The sequence below is a fragment of the Amyelois transitella genome, chromosome 3 (genome assembly GCF_032362555.1).
Source record: "Amyelois transitella isolate CPQ chromosome 3, ilAmyTran1.1, whole genome shotgun sequence".
Taxonomy (NCBI): Eukaryota; Metazoa; Arthropoda; class Insecta; order Lepidoptera; family Pyralidae; genus Amyelois; species Amyelois transitella.
Genome location: NC_083506.1, coordinates 3,070,710 through 3,091,651, shown reverse-complemented (window position 1 = coordinate 3,091,651; position 20,942 = coordinate 3,070,710). Strand labels below are relative to the sequence as shown.

The window sequence follows — 20,942 nt, the reverse complement described above, 5'->3', positions numbered from 1 at the left end:
AAAGTAACGCCCGGGGCTACGCACGTAATTATTACAATATAATTACAGAATATACAAAAGAGAACCACCAAATTGTTGAATGGGCTTACTTGGTACTGTTATATTGTTAATTGTGAATTTTAATAAAATTAATTTAGTATAAATAAATTTGTAACACCCATTTGTACCATGTTTCAAGTAAATAAAGAATATTTCATTTTATTTGTTGATGAATGAAAAACAAATTCAAAAAAATATATGTACAGATAATTAAAGGAATTAAAAAATAAGTTAAAATAATGAGTTTAGGAATTAAAGAAGGTTCTAAGAAGTAGCGCTCAATTTATCCGATTTATGCGAGAATTAGAAAAACCAGTTAATTGCATGTTTAACCATTACCTAAGTCATAAACTTAGGATTCATATCACTATCTGAATCTCAATTTCATTCGTCGTTTTTAGTCTTTATTAGTTTTAAGTCAATTATCCTAATAACGTTGTTCAGAATTCCGCTATTTATTAGTACCAACTACAATCTCTCAATCCAAATACCAATTCACTACAGTATTGTTTTTTTTCAAAGCAATTTCCAAAGTTGAAATGATATCACGTTTTAATCCAAGGTAGCCCGAGGGCTTGGGGTCCAAAGATGACATACAGGGCCGGAATAAGGGTAGTGATTCATCAATTGTGCAAAGTGCCACTTCAAATTCTGTCCGATTCACTCCCGACCATTTTGCCGCCTAAAAAAGTACTCGCACTGAACGATCTGGAGCCTTTATTTAACTTTTTGAATGTTTTTTCTGTGTCTGTTTTTTCTATTCGAAATTCAAAAGCTGATTACTTGTATTCAGAGTTGATTGCCTTTTTGTACGTTTGTGATACGGCGAGCATTTTTTTTTTGTTGCTAGGTGGAATTAATCTGTGATTTTGTTGGGATTTTATCAATTTCGTTCTTGTCATACACATGTATGTTGTCATATATTTTATCTTTTTTAATGGGACAGACAGAGTTTCAGATTATTTTGGCACATAGGTTAAGCTTTATGTGGTTTTGTAGAAAATTTCAATAGGGTTATTGAAATGATTAAAACATTTTTTTCATCTTATTTAGATTCTATACATCATCATCTATAAATGCCTATCTTGATCTAAAACACAATCATACCTCTTTAAAAGATTGTCGGTTCTATTCATCCCGTAAGGCTTAAAGAAGTGATTATATGTATATTTGTATGATCTAAAAATACTTAAACTGTGCAAAGCTATAATGATAATAATAAAAATGCCTCAGAAGTCACAAAATTAGATTTTGTGCACTTAATGTACGGTATATTAAACAATCTTAAAGTATCAGACATTGTTGGTCGACGTACCTCTCAAAATGCACTTTTTCGGCTAAGCAAATAGAGTTAGTTGGATAATTTGACGCTGCGCCACCTCCCCCGAGAATCGAACTTGCATCTAGGGGAGCATCCATCTGTTCACTATGCAATCGGCCGTAATGGTGCAAAAATTAGAATAATACAATTTTACCTCTAGACATGCATTAGGAATATTGATGTTTTTTTTGCTGTCGTGAATACTTAAGTATTCGCAATAAAGTCAATTGAAAAGAATTTTAAATTAGGTAATTGTCCTTCAAGTTAATATGTGTCCATTATTTGACAAAAAATTTTATGTGCAAATGAATTGCACAGTAAAAAAAAGAAAGAACGTTATGTGATGTAATCGGCCCAATGAGAGTTGCTTCGTGTCAAAATCTCATTCACCCAATACAGGATCCATATTATCAAAAGATAAAAATAATAAATTAATTAGTAAAAATAAAAAGAGTAATGAGTGTGGACGCAGCGGGTGAGCTCTGTTAGGATCGTAACAAGTGGAAATCCATAGTCTCAACCCACCCCAATGACGAAAAGCCGTGATGGTATATATAATGTATGTATGTAAAAAAAAGATAAAACAGTTCCAAAATACAAATTGCCTTAAAATAGTATGCATTGTTGCAGGTTTAGACGCTGAGTTGTACTACGTAAGAGGAGGTGAAGTGAACACGTACGCTACCAGCTTCATAGTGCCTGTGCCCGCGCATATAGCCGACTTGGAGTTCATGTGGCAAGCTCTGGGTAGGAAACCGGTGAGTTTTTCATTATATACATACATGTAGGTCACGTCTATATCCCTCGCGGGGTAGACAGAGCCAACAGTCTTAAAAAGACTTAATGGCCACGTTCAGCTATTTGGCTTGATGATAGAATTGAGATTCGAATAGTGAAAGGTTGTTAGCCCATCGCCTAAAAAAGAATCCCAAGTTTGTAGGCCTATCCCTTAGTCGCCTTCACACACATCCATGGGAAAGAGATGGAGTGGTCCTATTCTATTTTCATTGGTGCCGAGAACCACATTCATTTATATAATCACGTCTACATCCGTTGCGGGGTAGGCAGAGCCAGCAGTCTTGAATGATATATGACAGGTCACGATCAGCTGTTAAGATTAATGCTAGAATTGAGATTCAAATAATGACTTACTAGCTTTATCATGTTAAACACAAATCAAGTTTATTATATTAATCAAGTCAAAACATTCAACTGTTCAGGAACAATTTCAAGTATAAACGTAAAAGACGAAAATGTCCTTGCCACAATATAAGTCAATTCATTTATTAATCATGTACTGGCTTTGTAAATTGTTATTCCATCGTTTCCTTTTCGCAAACACTCAGTCAATTAATGGAGGTTTAATTGTGTCTGTCGCGAGGTTGCGACCCTTAAGGTGGCATGACCATTGCTGCGTAAAATTACCATGTTTGTCAAATGTTCAAATCCCAGATTGCATAATTGACCGAGCGAGTAAAGCGAGTAGGGTCTCCTAATCAATTTGGGCCGAAAACACAATTTTTGTTTTGTGTGTATGTTTGCAACGCGATAACTTTCGAACCATTGATCTGATGAAATGAAATTTAAAATGTATATAGGATCTGTCAATAGAATTTTCAAATTCGCGGGGTATCAAAGTAGTTTTTGAGATATTTACATTATAGTTAAGAAATTTGAAGTCCTCGCGAGGAAAAACTAGTTATTTAATTTAAGCTTAACAATGGAACTGCAGCCTAACTTTCCTATTCGACTCAAACGCGATTTTGTTTAACAAAAGGTCAGGCGAAGTCGTTTTTACTGACATCTAACGAAAATTTACGGCTTCTCGTATCTATTTAATTTATTTATAACTGTATCAGGAAACGTCTTTCGAGATTGTTGGTTAAATGTTAAGGATTATTCAAAGCATTTAATTGAGATACTTGAAAATATAGTCACATTTATATCCCTTGCGGGGTAGACAGAGCCAGAACAGAGCTTCAAGGGTAACATAGGTAATTTTATTTAGAAGTTTTCACATGAGCCCTGGGCTAAAGCTGGTTTAGAAATAAAGTAATATTGAGTGATATTAATAAACGATTGTTTGTTCTCAGCTGCCGTACGTGATGGCCATAGACTACGAGAGCCGAGGCGCCATGTTGCCGCCACAAGTGAATATATCCGAGCGCGGTTTTGTTCCTACCACCCTGCAAACTTTTAGGTTAGTAATTGACTTGCTTTGTACAGGTTTTCTATGAAAATCAATATTAGAAAATAACAATTAAACCTTTTTCTTTGGATACTTGTCATTTTTGTTCTCATTTAGTTGTTGCAATTTCTGAGCCTACTCTTACAACCTCCATATCTTTTATCTTCTATGTCCTTTTTATAAAGTCCTTTCCAGCACGTTCCGGTATTTGCTCGACCAATAGCTTGACTCGTACGCCAAAAATCCAATACAACGTTCACGTGGAAATTTCGCGCAGTATTGTGCAAAGAACCTACATGCTAAATTACAAGTTTTTTATTATTTTTTTTTCAAGAGTTTTCGCTTTTGGGTAATTGCTCAGGCCAGTAAGTAAAAAAAAAACACATATTTATTCAGTAATTACAGATCTTTACATAGGTGTTGTTGGAGCCTACTTTTAAACATATGAATGCCTGTGCCAGCAGGCTCCGCTCTTTTATATCGCTAGGTCATGAATGTACTGAAAATTTGTGCGATTAGATGATAAATTTCTAAACTTTTGTAGTAATTTATGTTCTTACTCAAAAAATTCAAAATTTTTTATTCATTATTATAGGATATTATTATATCGCTTAATAATTGTCGTATGGTTTAACAACTTGGTTGACGTCAAATAAATTACTTAAAAACTAAGTTTACTGCCGCTTCCAAGGCGTCAGTGCAGAAGAAGCGGTAACAAACTGCACTGCAGCATTTTCTTCAACAACGTCAACTTCACAATATTAAATTATACTTAGAATAGAATATGGACGGGAGAATACATTGCTCACGGGAGATTTATATATTTATGAGATTTAATATTGAAAAAAGAAATATATATATATATATATATATATATATATATATATATATTTTATGGATTGCCAATTTTAAAAAGATTTATGTACAGAGTGTACTGAAATTTTGATATAAGTTCAAATTAAACTACAATTAATTACGAGGTTCCTGTGCCAAGCTCGAGCCAGATGTTTTTATCATTAAGGTAATCATCAGTCCTATAATAAGCCTTCTCACAAAGTACTTTCTTTACATACTCTTTGAATTTTCGGTTGGGCATATCAAGAACAGACTCCGGCAACCTATTATAAAATCGTATACAGTTCCCCATAAATGATTTACTGACTTTGCTAAGCCTATGAAACGGCATGACTAATTTATGTTTATTACGTAAATTTCTATCAGTTGTGGCACTAACTTTTTGAAAAAAAGAGGTATTTTTCCTAACATACATTATAAGATCAAAAATGTACTGGGACGCTACTGTAGGTATGTTTACTAACTTTGTTACCAGGGTTCGCCTGCCGTGCACTGGTTCCAGAAGCGCCGAGATTCTAGTCACGATGCAGCTCAACATATCGTTCCCGGATCGTTCTCATAAAGACGTTAAGCTGCTCTTCAAGAGGAACAAGATATGTTGGAAAGGTGAGTTTCACATTTCAATTAGGTCTTTAGAGCTTTGCAGAGCCAATAGTCTCGAAGGCCATGGTCAGCTCTATGGCTTAATAAAGGTATTGAGGTTTAAATAGTGACAAGATGTTGGCCCATTGCCTTAAAGAAGAATCATAAATTTATAAACCTTCCTCTTGATTGCCCTTTCTAATCTGCGCGGGACGTAAAGCATTTGAACACACTCAGAGGATACAACTAGAATTACAAAAAGAAGATAGTTCAGGTTTGGTTAGGACTACATTTTTTGGTTCTCACCAGCAGCGTTGAAACAACTAATGGTTAAAATCCGACAACCTTCATCAATACGCTATAGCTGCCCATATATTATTATATCGTCTAAATAACCAATAATCCGATGATAAATGGGTCACGTAAACACATCCATCGAGATGAATTAACCCACATAATCAGATTGATTGCTCATTGTTACATATCACGGAAAATTTTTGCAACTACATAGAAATTTATTGCTATGATCTTGAGCCTATAATATTTTGATTGTATACTATTGTACAATTTATATCTTTCATTATATAATTGTTCAATTAACTGTACATTGTAAAACTTACATATAATATTTAATATTAAATAAATAATAAATTTTCTTTCTTTCTTTATTTATTTAAACGAAGTAAATTTTTAACTAACATAAAATTCCGAAATTCTAACAGTAAGATAAAAAAAAACTACCTAATTAAGCATTATACTTGCAGGAATGTGTCATAAAATTAATTAACTTAATTCCTGTTTGTTTCCTAAATAAGATAGCCTGGTTATGAAGTTAATCTACCCATTTTTTTATCCTAAACAATAGTTAACGAACCTACCAAATATTATGAACAAACTTTCTTTCACCATAAATCTGTCTATTACTGACGAATGAAAATAAAATGAAAAATTTCCGATTTTAATCAATCAAATCCACCATTTTATACGAGTATCTCTACGTATCTGCTAAAATTCCGTGTCTGTTCATGCATTATGCATGCAAAGTGATCGCTGGGGCATTATTAATGTGTGTCATGAAATATTTGTGTAGGCATTTCTAGAAAATTCGACCGAAATTATGCGTATTTGTGAAATTTACTGCTGAACTGAAACTAAATCCTCATTTTTCGTCTAAGTACTAACATTTTGAGGGGACATAAATAATTTTCATTTTTGGTTTGTTTTGAATGAACTCGCAAACTATTGGTCCGTTTTTGATGTTGTTGGCAAATAGAGAGATAAGAGTAACACAGAAATTTCTACATACATACATATAATCACGTCTATTTCCCTTGCGGGGAAGACAGAGTCAACAGTCTTGAAAACACTGATAGGCCACGTTCACCACGTTCAGCTTAATGTTAGAATTGAGATTCAAATATTGACAGGTTGCCAGCCCATCGCCATATATATATTTATATATATTCCACCAATACCTTCAGATTACCATTATTACGACTATCAAATCAAAAACGCAATAAATTCACTCAAACAACCAATTGGAAATGCGCGGTAGAACTTTCCCACCCACAAATCACACAAACGATGGTACACTAAAAACACATAAAGCAATAAAGACGGGTTATAACACTTTCCTTGGTGCCAGCAATAATAATAACAATAAATCTCTCCAACAAGGTGGGGCTGTTTCAATTCTAGCATTGGTTCGATTATTAGTTCCAAATGGGTGGGGGTAAATGCTTTATTTGATTTAGAAAGACTTATAATTCAACTATCTCATATATTTATGTGATCATACATTCCCAACAAACATTTAGGCGACGATTAGAGCTTATTTTGTTACTTAGTGGGCTACAAAGGCATTACAGTAGCAGCACTTATGACTATTGGCGATAAAGTGGCGTACCAAGTAACGTATATCACTTCTACTTATAATACAGAGTTACAAGCGCGACAATTAGGCGAGCTTAAAGGTTATGGATGTATTATGGCAAATCTTAACACTGTTGTACATGCACAGCATTTTGTGTTATAGCTTTAAGTGAATCTTAGAACTCTAAGATCTAAATAAGAATAAGAATTAGCTACTACCTCCAAAAGTGCTATGCAGGTGATAATAAACTCTTTACAAGAACCTAAAGTTGCACAATAGCGTTAATAAGCGCTACCAGCCTTACAATGGTGTTTATTTAATCTTATATAGAACCAAATGCTTGAAGTTATACAAAACTCTCTTGCATTACCTTAAGTCAAATAGGAGTATAATTTTTCGCTATAACAGATCCTCTAGCGTCTATTGTTACTTTTTTGTGACTAAAGGTAAAGTAATAGCGCTTAAGGTCACTACTGTATTTCTTATATTGACTACTTGTTTTTGACAATGGCGTCGCAACCAAAATAAACAAAAATTGTTGTAAATACGTGGTAAAGTTTTCAGTAAATAGACAACAAACATCGGGCGCTCGAATTATTTGCCAATAAATATGTAACATATTCACAGTGTACTTCCCTTCGCAGCAAAAATATGCTTCCTTTCGCACGATACAATATCACTTTTTTTTGTTTAATATAAAAATCATTAGTCGTAAACTTATAGCCATTGAAAATAAAATTATTTATTATTAGATCACAAAATTAGTTTAATTATCTTGAATAGCGTTCAGACCGTTACAAAACACCTATTTACCTCCCTTTTAGCGCTTGAAAATATAATTAACGCCTTTGTATCTCTACTGTACCGCTTAAGGAGTCAGTTGACGCTTATTTACTCCTCTTGTATCGCTAAGAGATCCTGTTACCGCTATCATAACTTTCTTATAGCACTGATTGTACCTCTTAGCCAATTACCATAACTCTTGTATACCGTCATTATACAACCTTAAGTAATATAAAAATTGTGCCTAATTCGGGGGTAAAGTAGGGTTAGAGCGCGCTCTAACACTAATTTGTTACACCCATAAACCACTTTAGAATCTAGTTAGCGCTTTTATAGACTTATTATAAATCTTACTTTAGCGCCTAATTGTTACTTGGGTTGTCTGATACCATACTTGCTTTTGGGATAGTAACTTGAGGTTGATGACTCATTGAATTTACCTAAAATAACAATACATACATACAGTTACGTGTATATCCCTTGCAGGGTAGACAGAGCCAACAGTCTTGAAATACTGAAAGGCCATATTCAGCTGTTTGGCTGTAAGATAGAATTGAGATACGAATAGAGACAGGTTGCTAGCCCATCGCCTAAATGAAGAATCCCTAGTTTATAAGCATATCCCTTAGACGCCTTTTACGACATCCACGGGAAAAGATGGAGTGATCCTATTCTTTTTTTATATTTGTGCCGGGAACCAAACGGCACACACAAATTTAAAAATTAAATTTATAATCAAGTAAGTCTTTGCAAAAATTTGCGCCAAGAGATTTGAACTCTAGCAAGTTGGTTCCGAGAAGATTTTCCGAAATTCCGACGAGAACAGAAATTAACAGGATGTTTCACGCGAACGCAGCCCCGAGCGTACCATCTCAAGTATTTAAATAAAAATCAAAGAATATTGTGGAACGAATATCTATACCCTATTTCGGATGTCTTATTCATAGTTACGTTTCTGAATCACTCCCCGCTTTGTTAGCTTGGGGATGGATGCAACAGGATGCCCGAGGCGCCCTCTTAATGTGTTTACAAGTATCGATTGTTCCATTGTACTTTTATTTGACTTGGAAATTCTTGTTTCCCTTCGAATAGGAACGCGTTTTATTATTGCCTTTTCAGTGTTTTGAAAGTACAATTCTGTGGTTGTTTATGACTGCGTTTTGTTTTAATGCGATGACAATCGAAAATGTTTTGCTAAGATTTGTTGTGAAAGATTTTTTTTGCTGTATGTTTTGATTTATTATGTAGACTGTTGCATCTATTACCTTCAAGGGATATAGACGTAATTAAATGTGTGTATGTGTTTTACCAGGCCTCACCACCCCTCGCCTTAAAGTAGTTAGTTTATTTAGATAATCTTTCTTTTCTGTAATCATTCAACATTCTATCGAAAAAGCCTTTTTGTTTTTCACTACCATTATTCATGTATAAAAAACGAAAAATCTATTTCCGAGTGAAACGAAATGGTAGCTTTACTAATAGGTATTACGATAGTATTCAGTTTCAATGATTTCAATGATTCAGTTCAAATGAAAAATCTCTATTCGGTATAAACATTTATACAACAACTAGCTGTGCCCGCGACTTCGTCCCCGTAAATAGTTATTTTTTGTATCTTGCCTTGCATTTCCCTCAAGGATGAATAATGTTCCCCGTTTTTTTTTTACAATCTCCATTATTATTTCGCTCCTAATAGTTGCATCCTTCCTCGATAAATGGTCTATTCAACACAAAAAGAATTTTTCAATTCGAACCAGTAGTTCCTGAGATTAGCGCATCCAAACAAACAAACTCTTCAGCTTTATAATATTAGTACCTATAGATAAATAGTACAGTTAACTAATAATACGTCAGCAAACAATTACCACACTTAACATCCAATTTAACTAACATGAAACATAATTCCTTCAATTTCCTTTACCGTTAAATTTACAAAGCACTGGAAACTATTTTAAATTGCCTTTTATTTCCTGCACTCAAATGGGATATAAGGGGGGCATTTAATGAAAGCTTCGGGAGAGCCTTACCTGCCTTATTATATTCCTGTTACAGCCCTCTCTCAATCCCCTTTTGTACGCAAAGTTTTTTTCTATTACCCCTAATATTTCATTTAGCAGGCTTCATCTAATATCATTACATCCAAGGATTTGCTAAACGATTTAAAATTTTGTACGCACAGTTTATTTTTTGGTTAAAGTTTGGCGTAACGATGGAATAAATCTACATATTTTGCTTAGGCATTTTTGTAATTATGAACGGTGGATTATATCTTTTATAAAATATGTTTAAATCTACAACGTCTGTTGATTACAAACTTATAGATCTTTGAAGAGAAATCTCTCATGCCTATCGTTAAGTTACCTAGTTGAACGTGGCCGACCAGGTACTGTCTACCCCGTAAGGGATGAAGACATGGTTGTAACATATGTCGAAGCGAAAAAGTACCTAATTAGTGTAATACACACGCCCTTATCCCAAAATGGTAGGCAGAGACAAAATCATCATACTATCACAATACTCGTACTACAATACGTACTTACTTCTTATTTCGAAGAATGTATTCATTTTATAATATCATCACTATAATCAAAGTTACAATCGCTAGCTATTTGGGATCAGAAAGCGTTTGACCATAAGGTCAGCTTGATAAAGTATCGTTGGTTTAAACAAGCCTCGAACTTGCTTTTATACCAACCAAATCTTCTAAAGTTTAATATTCCCATATTTTTTATTTACTCTTACACTAATTATTTTCTCAACAGGCTTATCATCAGTGGTGACGCACAACGAAACAGCACGTCTCGCTGGTGACGCAACGCACAGTTCAAGTGGCGTCCTTTTTGTCGCCGGTGGATGCGCAGCCGCAGCTTTGGCGTTGCTAGGCGCGGCCGCTGCAGCCGGTACGCTGTATAAAAGAGGCAGTAAAGCAAGGCATCATGATTCAATACAGTAAGTTACTATTAATTTTGCAAAAATTAATAAATTACATTATTAGATTGTTATGATAATAACTTAGTCGAATGAAGAAATAAGACACTAGTTGAAAGAACAAATCAAGACATCACGATTCACGAACACAAGACACACGACGACACGAGCAATTAAAACTGTTGAATAAATTCTTTTTAAAACATAGTCACTTATAAATTGTCATTCATAAAAATTCCTAGATACTACTGGGATGTAAATTAAAGTTAATAGCATACCAACGTTTTATAATGCATCTGCAATAACAATAAACGGAAAAATTACACCCCACGCTACACTTAGCGGCACATAAAAATACACAATTTTCATTACCAGCTCGTTCATAATATAAGGAAACAAAAATAGCTCTTTAAAAAAAATAATTTTCTTGTTTTGTCTTGGAAATAAAAAAAAATTGTCTTGGACATATTTTTTTATAAATATTATGTGATTAATGTGAATACTAACTTAAGTTCATAAATTGATCTATGTGAAACTAAACCCTTTCTTAGGGACCATTTCCTCTGTCTATTTCGTGATAATTGTTTTCTTTCTGTATATGTCGTGTCTATATATGCACGTGTGTAAGCGAACAATCAAAATTCAATGCTTACATATTATTCTTTGAAAGGAAATTGAACAAAATTTGTATGCTTCTAACACATTTTCACACAAAATTATTCCTGCACAATCAATCCATGTTCAACATTTTCACCTTCCCCTTTAGCCCTTTATAAAATTTTCAATAATGGATCAATTTTCACACAATATCGGGTTGAGTTTGACCTAAAATTGTGGTTGGCGTAAGTAACATAATTAAAGCGGTATAAATTGAGTTCTCAAATAAAAAAAAAATGTTTTTATTTCTAAAGTATTAGCGTATTAGGACGGTTAAATTCTGTATAGATAAGTATATCTATACTTATATTATAAAGCTGAAGAGTTTGTCTGTCTGTTTGTTTGAACGCGCTAATCTCAGAAACTACTGGTTTGAAATGAAAAATTCTTTTTGCGTTAAATAGACTATTTATTTAGGAAGGATTTAGGCTATTTAACATCTCGATGCAACTATAAGGAGCAAAGAAATAATGGAAAATGTGAACAAAAAACGGGGAAAATTATTCATCCTTGAGGGCTTCAATGATGCCCATAATAACTATTCCACGCAGACGAAGTCGCGGGCACAGCTAGTCTGGAGATGAAAGGCCCAACTGGACATATTAATAGATCTTAGGAAGAGAACCTCTCTTCCTAAGATCTATTAATATAGTTAATAGATATATTGGTATTGATACAATCAAAATCTGTGAAAGGTGTAGACCACAGAATTATGGTTTATCTGTTATCACTAAGGGGTATGAAAAATATAAGTTAGCCGATTCTCAGACCTACTCAATATGCTCACAAAATTTCATGAGAACCGGTCAAGCCGTTTTGGAGGAGTACGGGAACGAACATAGTGACACGAGGATTTTATATAATAAGATATTCCCTTTTTTCTACTTCATACTCTTTATAGAACACGCAAATACAATAGAGGAAATGTATTATTTTAATAAATAAATCGCTACCGCTTATAATTTGGGTCATTGCATGACTAACAAAGGGGAGTGCCCTTGTCTGGCAAGTTGATGGATGATGCGGCATCGAAGGTTCGATAGACAAGGAGAAATTTATTTTTAATTCCTTTTATTCACATCTTTGACGTCAAAAGAATATTGCCAGAATGCTATCGCTTTCATGAATAACTCTATCAGTTTTTATTACTATACTATAGATATTTATTTTAAGAAAAATCGTGTACTTTATTGGTATATCTTTTATATTCCTAGCGTTTGCGTTAGCGATAAATAAGAATCAACAACATGTCAAAAACGCAACCGTCAGATGTCCACTTACGTACTTCAAATTTCCTTACTCAAAGACCTCCACCACAACTTGTAGGTTTTATTATAAAGTATAAATTTAATTCTTCTTTGTTATGATTTTAACAAGATAAGTAGAACTGGATGGCTTAATGATGGAACAAAAATGTAAGTAGTGATAGGTTGCTAGACTGCGGAGCTATTCTCTTGACATGACTATCTGCATGGGAAAAAAAGCAGCTAAAGTTTGTCACAGTTTTATCTTCGCTACCAGCAGTGTAAATTAACACATTTGCCGCCTGTAGGCCGTTCAAATTTTGCCGCCCCTTGTTATCTCTGTATTTCGATAACCCATACGGAGAAAATAAGGTGGAGGTCAAATGTCAAATTGTAAAAGAACTAAAAAAAATTATTTATATTTAAATAAGTACTTTTTTTTTATTTCTGTAAGAAAAAATCTTTTTTGAGTATCATTGAGTCAAGCTGAACGTGGCCTTTCAGTCTTTTCAAGACTGTTGCCTCTGCCTACCTCGCAAGGAATATAGACGTGATTATACTTATGTATGTATGTAGATCCCCCTCACATCCGCCGCCCTAGGCTTCAGCCTACTCAGCCTGCTGGTCCGCCACAGGCTACCATACCGTCATGGATTTAAAACAAGATAATGATGATGAGTGCCGTGTGGTTCCCGGCACCAATACAAAAAAGAATAGGACCACTCCATTTCTATCTCATGGATGTCGTAAAAGGCGACTAAGCATATCCGCTTACAAACTTGGGATTCTTTTTTAGGCGATGGGCTAGCAACCTGTCACTATTTGAATCTCGATTCTATAATTAAGCCAAATAGCTGAACGTGGTCATTCAGTCTTTTCAAGACTGTTCGGCTCTGTCTACCCCGCAAGGGACATAGACGTGACCATATGTATGTATGTATGTATGATGATGATATTTCTTCCTCAGCACATCGTATACCACAGCGGCATATGGCAGCCATCAGAATGTATTACTGCGTCTCGACACACTCGGCCGGCCCCCCAGTTCCACGGGTTCTTATGCAACTATAGCTAGCCTACATAAATTTCCATTTGGTAAGTATGTTTTTTTCGATATGCAATTGTTTTTCGCAGAAAATGGTACCTACTAAACAATACGAAATACGTATATATTCAAATAGAAAAAGAATTCAAAAAAGGATACACCCTGTATCCTTTTTCAATTAATGTCGTCAACACAATTTATAATTTTATCTAATACCGCTTCGTAAGCGCAGGAGTAGCGGCGAAATAAACTACACGCCGCACGTCAATTTACAAATCATAGAAATTAAATCTACTCGAAAAACGTTAGCAAATTTATATATATTAAATCAATTTTTTTGCTTTATAAAACAAAGTGGTCGTTTCCTTGGATATTGCCAGAAATGATCAGTGATAAAACAGCGTCATCTACTCTGTACTATCTACATACATACATAAGTATAATCACGTCTATATCCCATGCGGGGTAGACATAGTCAACAGTCTTGAAAAGACTGAAAGGCCACGGTCAGCTTGATTTAATGATAGAATTGATTTAAATAGTGATAAGTTGCTAGCCCATCGCCTTAAAAGAAGAATCCCGAGTTTATAAGTCTATCCCTTAGTCGCCTTTAACGACATCCCTGGGAAAGAGATGTAGTAGTCCTATTCCTTTTTTCTATTGGTACCGAAAACCACACGGCTCATCTCATCATCTCGGCAGCTGTACTATCACAGCTATACAAATGTTAAGTGTCTTTCTCTGAATTCTAACTGTTATATTTAGGTATAATATATTATCTACCTACATTTTGCTATTTAAGATGTTTTGATATACTGATGAATATGTTATCAAGTTTGCCGTTATCAAGACCCACGCATTAGCTAGCTAACATGATCCCACAGGAAGGATTCGGTCTCAGTATGCGGCGAACATCCAAGATAGGGAATATCTTGAGTGTTCCTCAAAAGTGAACAAGATCATTTATATTATTATGTTAGATTTTTCCAAAAATTCTCACTTTTTGGATGTTAAATCGAGGTCTGCAAAAACTTGAGAACTTTAGTATCAAAATATGTGGAGAACAATTTATCTTTTCAATAGTTTTGATTATGGAATGATTATCACACAACGCAGTGTAGGTTTATTTTATTATTATAAACTTAACTTCAAAAACAAAAACGATCCTGATTAAAACAGAACCTTTGTCCTATAATTTCTTGGGTTTGAAATTTCTTACATTTACTGTGTACATAAATATGTAAATAAATGGACTACCTTAAAATTGATCACATAATTGTCTTGAAGATTATTAAGTTACTATTTTACATATTCTTTTTTGTATTAGTGCCGTTTGGTTCCCGGCACCAATACAAAAAAGAATAGGACCATTCCATCTCTTTCCCATGGACGTCATAAAAGGCGACTAAGTGATAGGCTTACAAACTTAGAATTATTTTTAGACGATGGGCTACCAACCTGTCACTATTTGAATCTCAATTCTATCATTAAGCCAAATAGCTGAACGTGGCCATTCAGTCTTTTCAACCCTGTTGGCTCTGTCTACCCCGCAAGGGATATAGACGTGACCATATGTATGTATGTTTACCTAGACATTATATTGCAGGTAGTCGTCGGTCCCCGTCACCCTATGCCACCACACATATTGGAGAACACATATACGCCAAACCAGAGTCGAGGGTGTCTTACTACGCTGCGTCGAATCTTACACATGTTTCACAGGTACGTAGGGAGAAATGTGATGACTACCTATTTTCTTTTAAATCCATACTCGGCTATGTACCAAAGACTCATGAGTTATGCACATTAGTTTGAGTGCACCCTTATGGTGAGGGAAAACATCGTGACAAAACCTGTACATTCAGGATGATCTAATATGAGTTGGTTCGCTGCTAAGGTTGCGGAGGTCAGACGGGAGTCGCGTCATGTAAAAGCCTGACTCACCCAATCCAGGATCCATGGTCAAGGGCGAACCCCGGGCTCCCCTCCGGAGTGGAGGATGTAACTGGAACTAACGCCAATAGGAAGAAGATCTTTCCATATAAAAATACAACAAATTGCTCAACTCTTTACATAAAACTCTATCGTAGTTTTAAAATATAAACACCATATATATTCCCGAAATAGGCCGTACCTACATATCCCATTAATTTAAGGCTTTGGGGCGTTAAATAAGATCACGTGTAGGCCGCGCCTTGGATCATGCCCAACATAAATTAGTCAAGTTTGCGAATGCTATAGTTTATAGTTGTATATGTTGTGATGTGATTGACAAAAATTTAATTCAATTTAATTTTTATAGTCTTAGTCTATCTGTCCTTTTAAAAAAAGGACGAGGAATAACTTAATAAATGAGGCACCATAATACTTATATCTATTGCTTAGTTTCCATGTACGTCACCGTTATTCTTCGTTGAAATAAAAAAAATAAGAATAGAATTATGTCGCTTAAAATTATAATGCAGAAATTTTCTTCCGAAATAAAATACTCAAAATAACAATGTTCCTGAATTGCACTATTGAGGGCAGTTTGCGAAAAATCTTTTTTGAGCAAGAATATTTGAAATGATCAACTTTCTAGCAAAGTCAACTTGTAACTTTAGAGTTTAACGTTAAAAATTTTAGAAACAAAGATATAGAATTTTATGAAATAGTTATTAATAATTAGGTCAGTAAATTTTAATGATGAAAGTTTATATATGTTGGAACTTACTAGGTAAACTACACTGAAAATATCTGATAAGAACGTTATATTTTTAATTATTAAAAAAAGTTAAAAATCTCTCAATTCCAAATTCAAAATAACGAAAACCACTTATACCTAGTAAAGATTTGCGGTATCCGCAACTTGGATCCAGGGCCCTAAATTTAACAACCACATATAAATTAACCCACATTACGTGGTTTTCGTTAATGTTTAGTTAAGCAAATCCCACAATGTTACATTTTAATGCTGTTGCAACATAAAGCCTACCAAAGTCATACAACTAAGTATGTATTTATAAACTGAAAGTAGTCATTTTACAAACAAAACTTTTATGATGTATTTGGATTAAATGATGATAAAATATGTATATTCTTTTTAATTTAGTTATTCTGAACAGCTATAACAATCCTATTATTTATGAACGTTTATATGTGTGTGTGTTTGTTACTCTTTCACGTTTACGTGCATGAAAATCCCTTTCCTAGGTTTTAACCTAGTACTTATACAAATATAAGTATTAAGTCATAGTAGGTACTAACAACTTTATTAACAGGACCTCCGTAGCATTGCATCTGTAAAAAATATACTTTTAATTTGAGTTAAAAAAAGAACGATTTGAATTACCAACGCCGCAAAAAGAATGATGAAAGAATCCTTTGTAATTAGTGACAATTCCCCCTCAAACCTTGAAGACGGTGGATTGTGCATAAAGATCTCATTAAGTGTCCAATTTGAAACGAGTTACTCCTCAGGTGATACAGCCTTAATGCAATTAGAGGGTTCAAGTATTGACAAAAGAGAATTATATTCCTGGAAGTGTTTTGATAAAAAAATAAAGATAAAACAAAAAGTAGCCAAACAGCGGAACATAAGTCTTCTTTTGATGTAAATTTAGTTATCAAAGTGGAAGTGACAATAAATAGTTAAAAAAAGAAATATTTTTTTTTAAATTCATATTTTGCTAAAACGATGTATGGTTAAACAAAGAGCTTATGTATTTATTATTCTATTTTTGAATTTTTTGACAATTATTTGAAAAAAATATTATAAATTATTATATTTGATTTAAATGAAGCAGATTACAAAAAACAGAAAGAATTATGCAAGGATCGCGGCAAGTGGGAAGATATAGTTGTTGCGTATTGCTTCAGGAAAAAGGCGTGATTTTATTATATTATACATACTAACTGTGCTCGTTTCGTTTGCGTACGATTTGGAAAAAAAATTTCATTTGCTTAAAGGTTTTTCAAGCTATGAAGTCATTAGTAACAAAATTGATTCGTTCCCATTTCTTCTTCCATTTTTCTTAAACTATTCTTTTAAATAATTTCCAGCAATTTCGCCAGCTTTATATCTTTGTAAAAGAACAGTTTTTAATTTGCAACCCCTTTGTCCCTAAATTTATCGCTCCGTTAGCCTTCCTTGAGGAAATATGAATTAGTATTCTCCAGAAAAAAGGTGCTAACGACCCTCCGAGATGCAAATGGATTCTTGTAATTGCATTGTAAATTCTATTCTGAAAGGACGAGCAATTATTGCATTTTAACTAGAAATATCGCAAATCTGGTTGTGATTCAAAAAGTGACTACAAGAGTTATTTCCGAAAGTAAGCTACATTTACGTGGCTGTTTGATTAATAATTACGTGATCATTAGTTCCGTTACAAATGCGACCGAAATCATTATATTCATGTATCATCATCATATGTTCGATGATATTCATGTGATCACGAATAAAATGCCTTTTGCTTCCATTAGTTATCCTACGTGATAGCAGGTATTTTTTTTTTTAAATCTTTCGCTTTTTTCATTTTTGATGCCTACTGTCTAAAATGGCAAATTTAAATTTTTTTATGATATGTGTTCGTACATTGTTTGTATGTATATTGCTTCTTATAAAACTGGATCCAACTTTATTATTTTCTCAAAGTTTAGTGAGTCGTCTAGATTGACTTAAATAAATTAATGAAAAATTAAAAATGTTATCGCAGGATACGAACCTAAGACTAAAGTTTCTTCAGTTCATCACCAGCTCTCTGGCATACACTCGCTTTTAGTGCCAGCGACGTAAAAAGCCATTACTCCGGGCACTATAGAGAACTCGATTAGCGGATATCGACGTCAGTGCGATGGCTCAATGCAATTATGTTCTACACCTGCAGCGGACAAAAGACTTATGTAGTTGGAAACTTTTATAGATGACGCCTTTGTTACTTTTCGCTGTGATATACAATATAGTACCAATACTTTGACGGGTAATAAAGATTTAAAACGAATCTCGATGTTTGGAGTAGACTTGTAAGACTTGGTTTTATGGAGCTTGGAAGGCGTTCAATTTTACTATAACATTGTCATAAATTGCCGACGTCTTTGGCGCAGTGGCAGTGTGCTTGCCTTTGTGATATCAGTTTTCGATTTCAAGTCATGGACAGGGAATTTATGTATAAAATATGCCTCTTATATATATTGTTGTACATACTATATATTGTTGAGTTAAAGTATCCTGCAATAGTTGACTTTACATAAGGGCGATCAGCAGTACATCAGGAATTCTCAAGAAGGACGTTCCCAGAGTTTGCATTGAAAGAGGCAGATTTTGATTGAAAAAATAAAATATTTTCAAAAGAGGATATGAGCGCAACTTATGACTAAGTCTACTACCACTTCCAAAGCGTTAGTGAAGAAAACGAATTAAACTACACTGCGGCATTAATTTTATTAACAATACTTACTATAATTATAGCTCTAATTATAATTATAGGACTGAACTGTCAAAATGAAAATGTTTAATAATTATTTTTGTTCCAGCAAACTATAACCAAAGATCGCATCACCGACCCAGCAGAACAGCTACAGTATTTAACGACAGCTAGATCTAACATTCGCCTAGAAATCTTGGTGCACGAAGGCACCTTTGGTAGAGTTTATAAAGGAGTGTTCAAAAAAGGAGACACGTATGAAGAGGTCATGGTGAAAACTGTATCAGGTATGATTTTTGATAATAAGGGTGCACTGACCATAAGTTTCCTTCAAACATATCATGTTACGAAAGAAGAAAGCACGTTGTTCGAACAATCGATCATACTTCAACCGTATAGTAAGGTTTTTATTGACAAAAAAAGTGGTTGTAATTAAAAATTCATCATATAAATTGAGGTTCACACAATATATTTCATTTTTTTATCATGTATATAATAATTAAGAAGATCTATTTCATTGAGGTATATAAATTTGTGGTAACTACAAATTTTATAAAGCAAATTTTTAAACTATTGGACAAGGCTCTGCGTTCAATCGTCTGCAGTGAGGTGTGGTGGTATTTGTGATAGGCTAAGTATATCATATGGAACTTGATAAGAAATGTGAAAGATGAAAATTATATGTACAGATGCAGCGTCCGCCATGCAAGCAGCTCTTTTAGTGGCTGAAGGGCTAAGGCTGTGTGGTCTAGCACATGCTAATGTTCTAGCGCCCATGGCCGCCTGTGCCGAGGAAGCCCGAAGACCATTGTTAGTTTATTGCTGTGCCTCACACTCTTCGAATCTTAAAAGGTAGGTACTTATCTTAAAAGGTCTTACGTTTTAGTGTTACTGCTACATAAGTAATTTTGTATTTATCAATTTAAGCTAACCCTAATTCAATTTATTTTAGGATTGGACCGTAGAATATTAGTTGGTATACACAGGGTAAAACAAAATTTGTTGCTTAAAACTTTAAGCGCCATTTAGAAAGTTAACTTATAGTTTAGTAGGATTCTTCTTCCTCCTGGCCTCACGTTTCTGGAGAGGAGCCTGGAGTGCGACTTTGACCATGATCCTAGATATTGTTGGTTAGTTTATAACACACGAAGCAACTTCTATCTGATCTCTGCGACCATTACAGGGGAACACGTATTGGATTATGATAACACATGTCTAAATGAATAGCTTTTCTCACGATATTTTTCCTCACCATCAGTTCAGTGCCGTGTGGTTCCCGGCGCAAATAAAAAAAAAGAATAGTACCACTCCATCTCGTTCCCATGGATGTCGTAAAAGGCGACTAAGGGATAGGCTTATAAACTTGGGATTTTTCTTATAGGCGATGGGCTAGCAACCTGTCACTATTTGAATCTCAATTCCATCATAAAGCCAAACAGCTGAACGTTGCCTATCAGTCTCTTCAAGACTGTTGGCTCTGTCTACCCCGCAAGAGATATAGTGATTATATGTATGAATCAGTTCAGTAGGATATACTTAATTGACCTGTAGGTTCCTGACCTCCTGTCGTCTGGGCCACCAAGCGTCTCCTGCCACCAGGGAGCTGGTAGACCTGGGGGCACAAGCGGCGTGTGGACTGGCATACTTGCACGTCCAGCGGCTGGTGCATGCAGATGTTGCAGCTAGGAATTGCATGTGAGTTTATCTTAAAAAAAAAACATGACATGATTTTAAATTGAATGTATATATATCTTATAACTGTTGAGTTAGTATCTGAAACCTATTCTCACCTTAAAGCGTTAATGTAACATTTTATTTATTCCATATGACTTTTAACTTTTTTCTCTCTCTCTCTCGTTTCAATTTAAACACACACTCATTTTGGGGCTAACATTTTGAATATATATATTTTTTATATATATTTTTTTATTCTGTGTTTACAAAACCTAACATAATAGCTCCTTTTTTGATATGCTCTCTGTCTAAAAAAGAACGAAAAGCTGGATTTATATATATATATAT

General features: G+C 34.3%; 1 protein-coding gene across 1 annotated transcript in view; it reads left to right on the top strand.

Moving 5' to 3' along the window:
• The window catches only part of LOC106133482 (tyrosine-protein kinase Drl), a 50,929-nt gene that overhangs the window by 23,527 nt on the left and 6,460 nt on the right, over positions 1 to 20,942 (top strand). Inside the window, exons 2-10 of the mRNA XM_013333215.2 lie at positions 1,991 to 2,118; positions 3,454 to 3,560; positions 4,879 to 5,009; positions 10,404 to 10,590; positions 13,438 to 13,565; positions 15,122 to 15,237; positions 19,030 to 19,207; positions 19,610 to 19,772; positions 20,472 to 20,615. Of these exons, the coding sequence (XP_013188669.2) occupies positions 1,991 to 2,118; positions 3,454 to 3,560; positions 4,879 to 5,009; positions 10,404 to 10,590; positions 13,438 to 13,565; positions 15,122 to 15,237; positions 19,030 to 19,207; positions 19,610 to 19,772; positions 20,472 to 20,615 (1,282 nt within the window). The remainder of the gene's footprint in view (positions 1 to 1,990; positions 2,119 to 3,453; positions 3,561 to 4,878; positions 5,010 to 10,403; positions 10,591 to 13,437; positions 13,566 to 15,121; positions 15,238 to 19,029; positions 19,208 to 19,609; positions 19,773 to 20,471; positions 20,616 to 20,942) is intronic.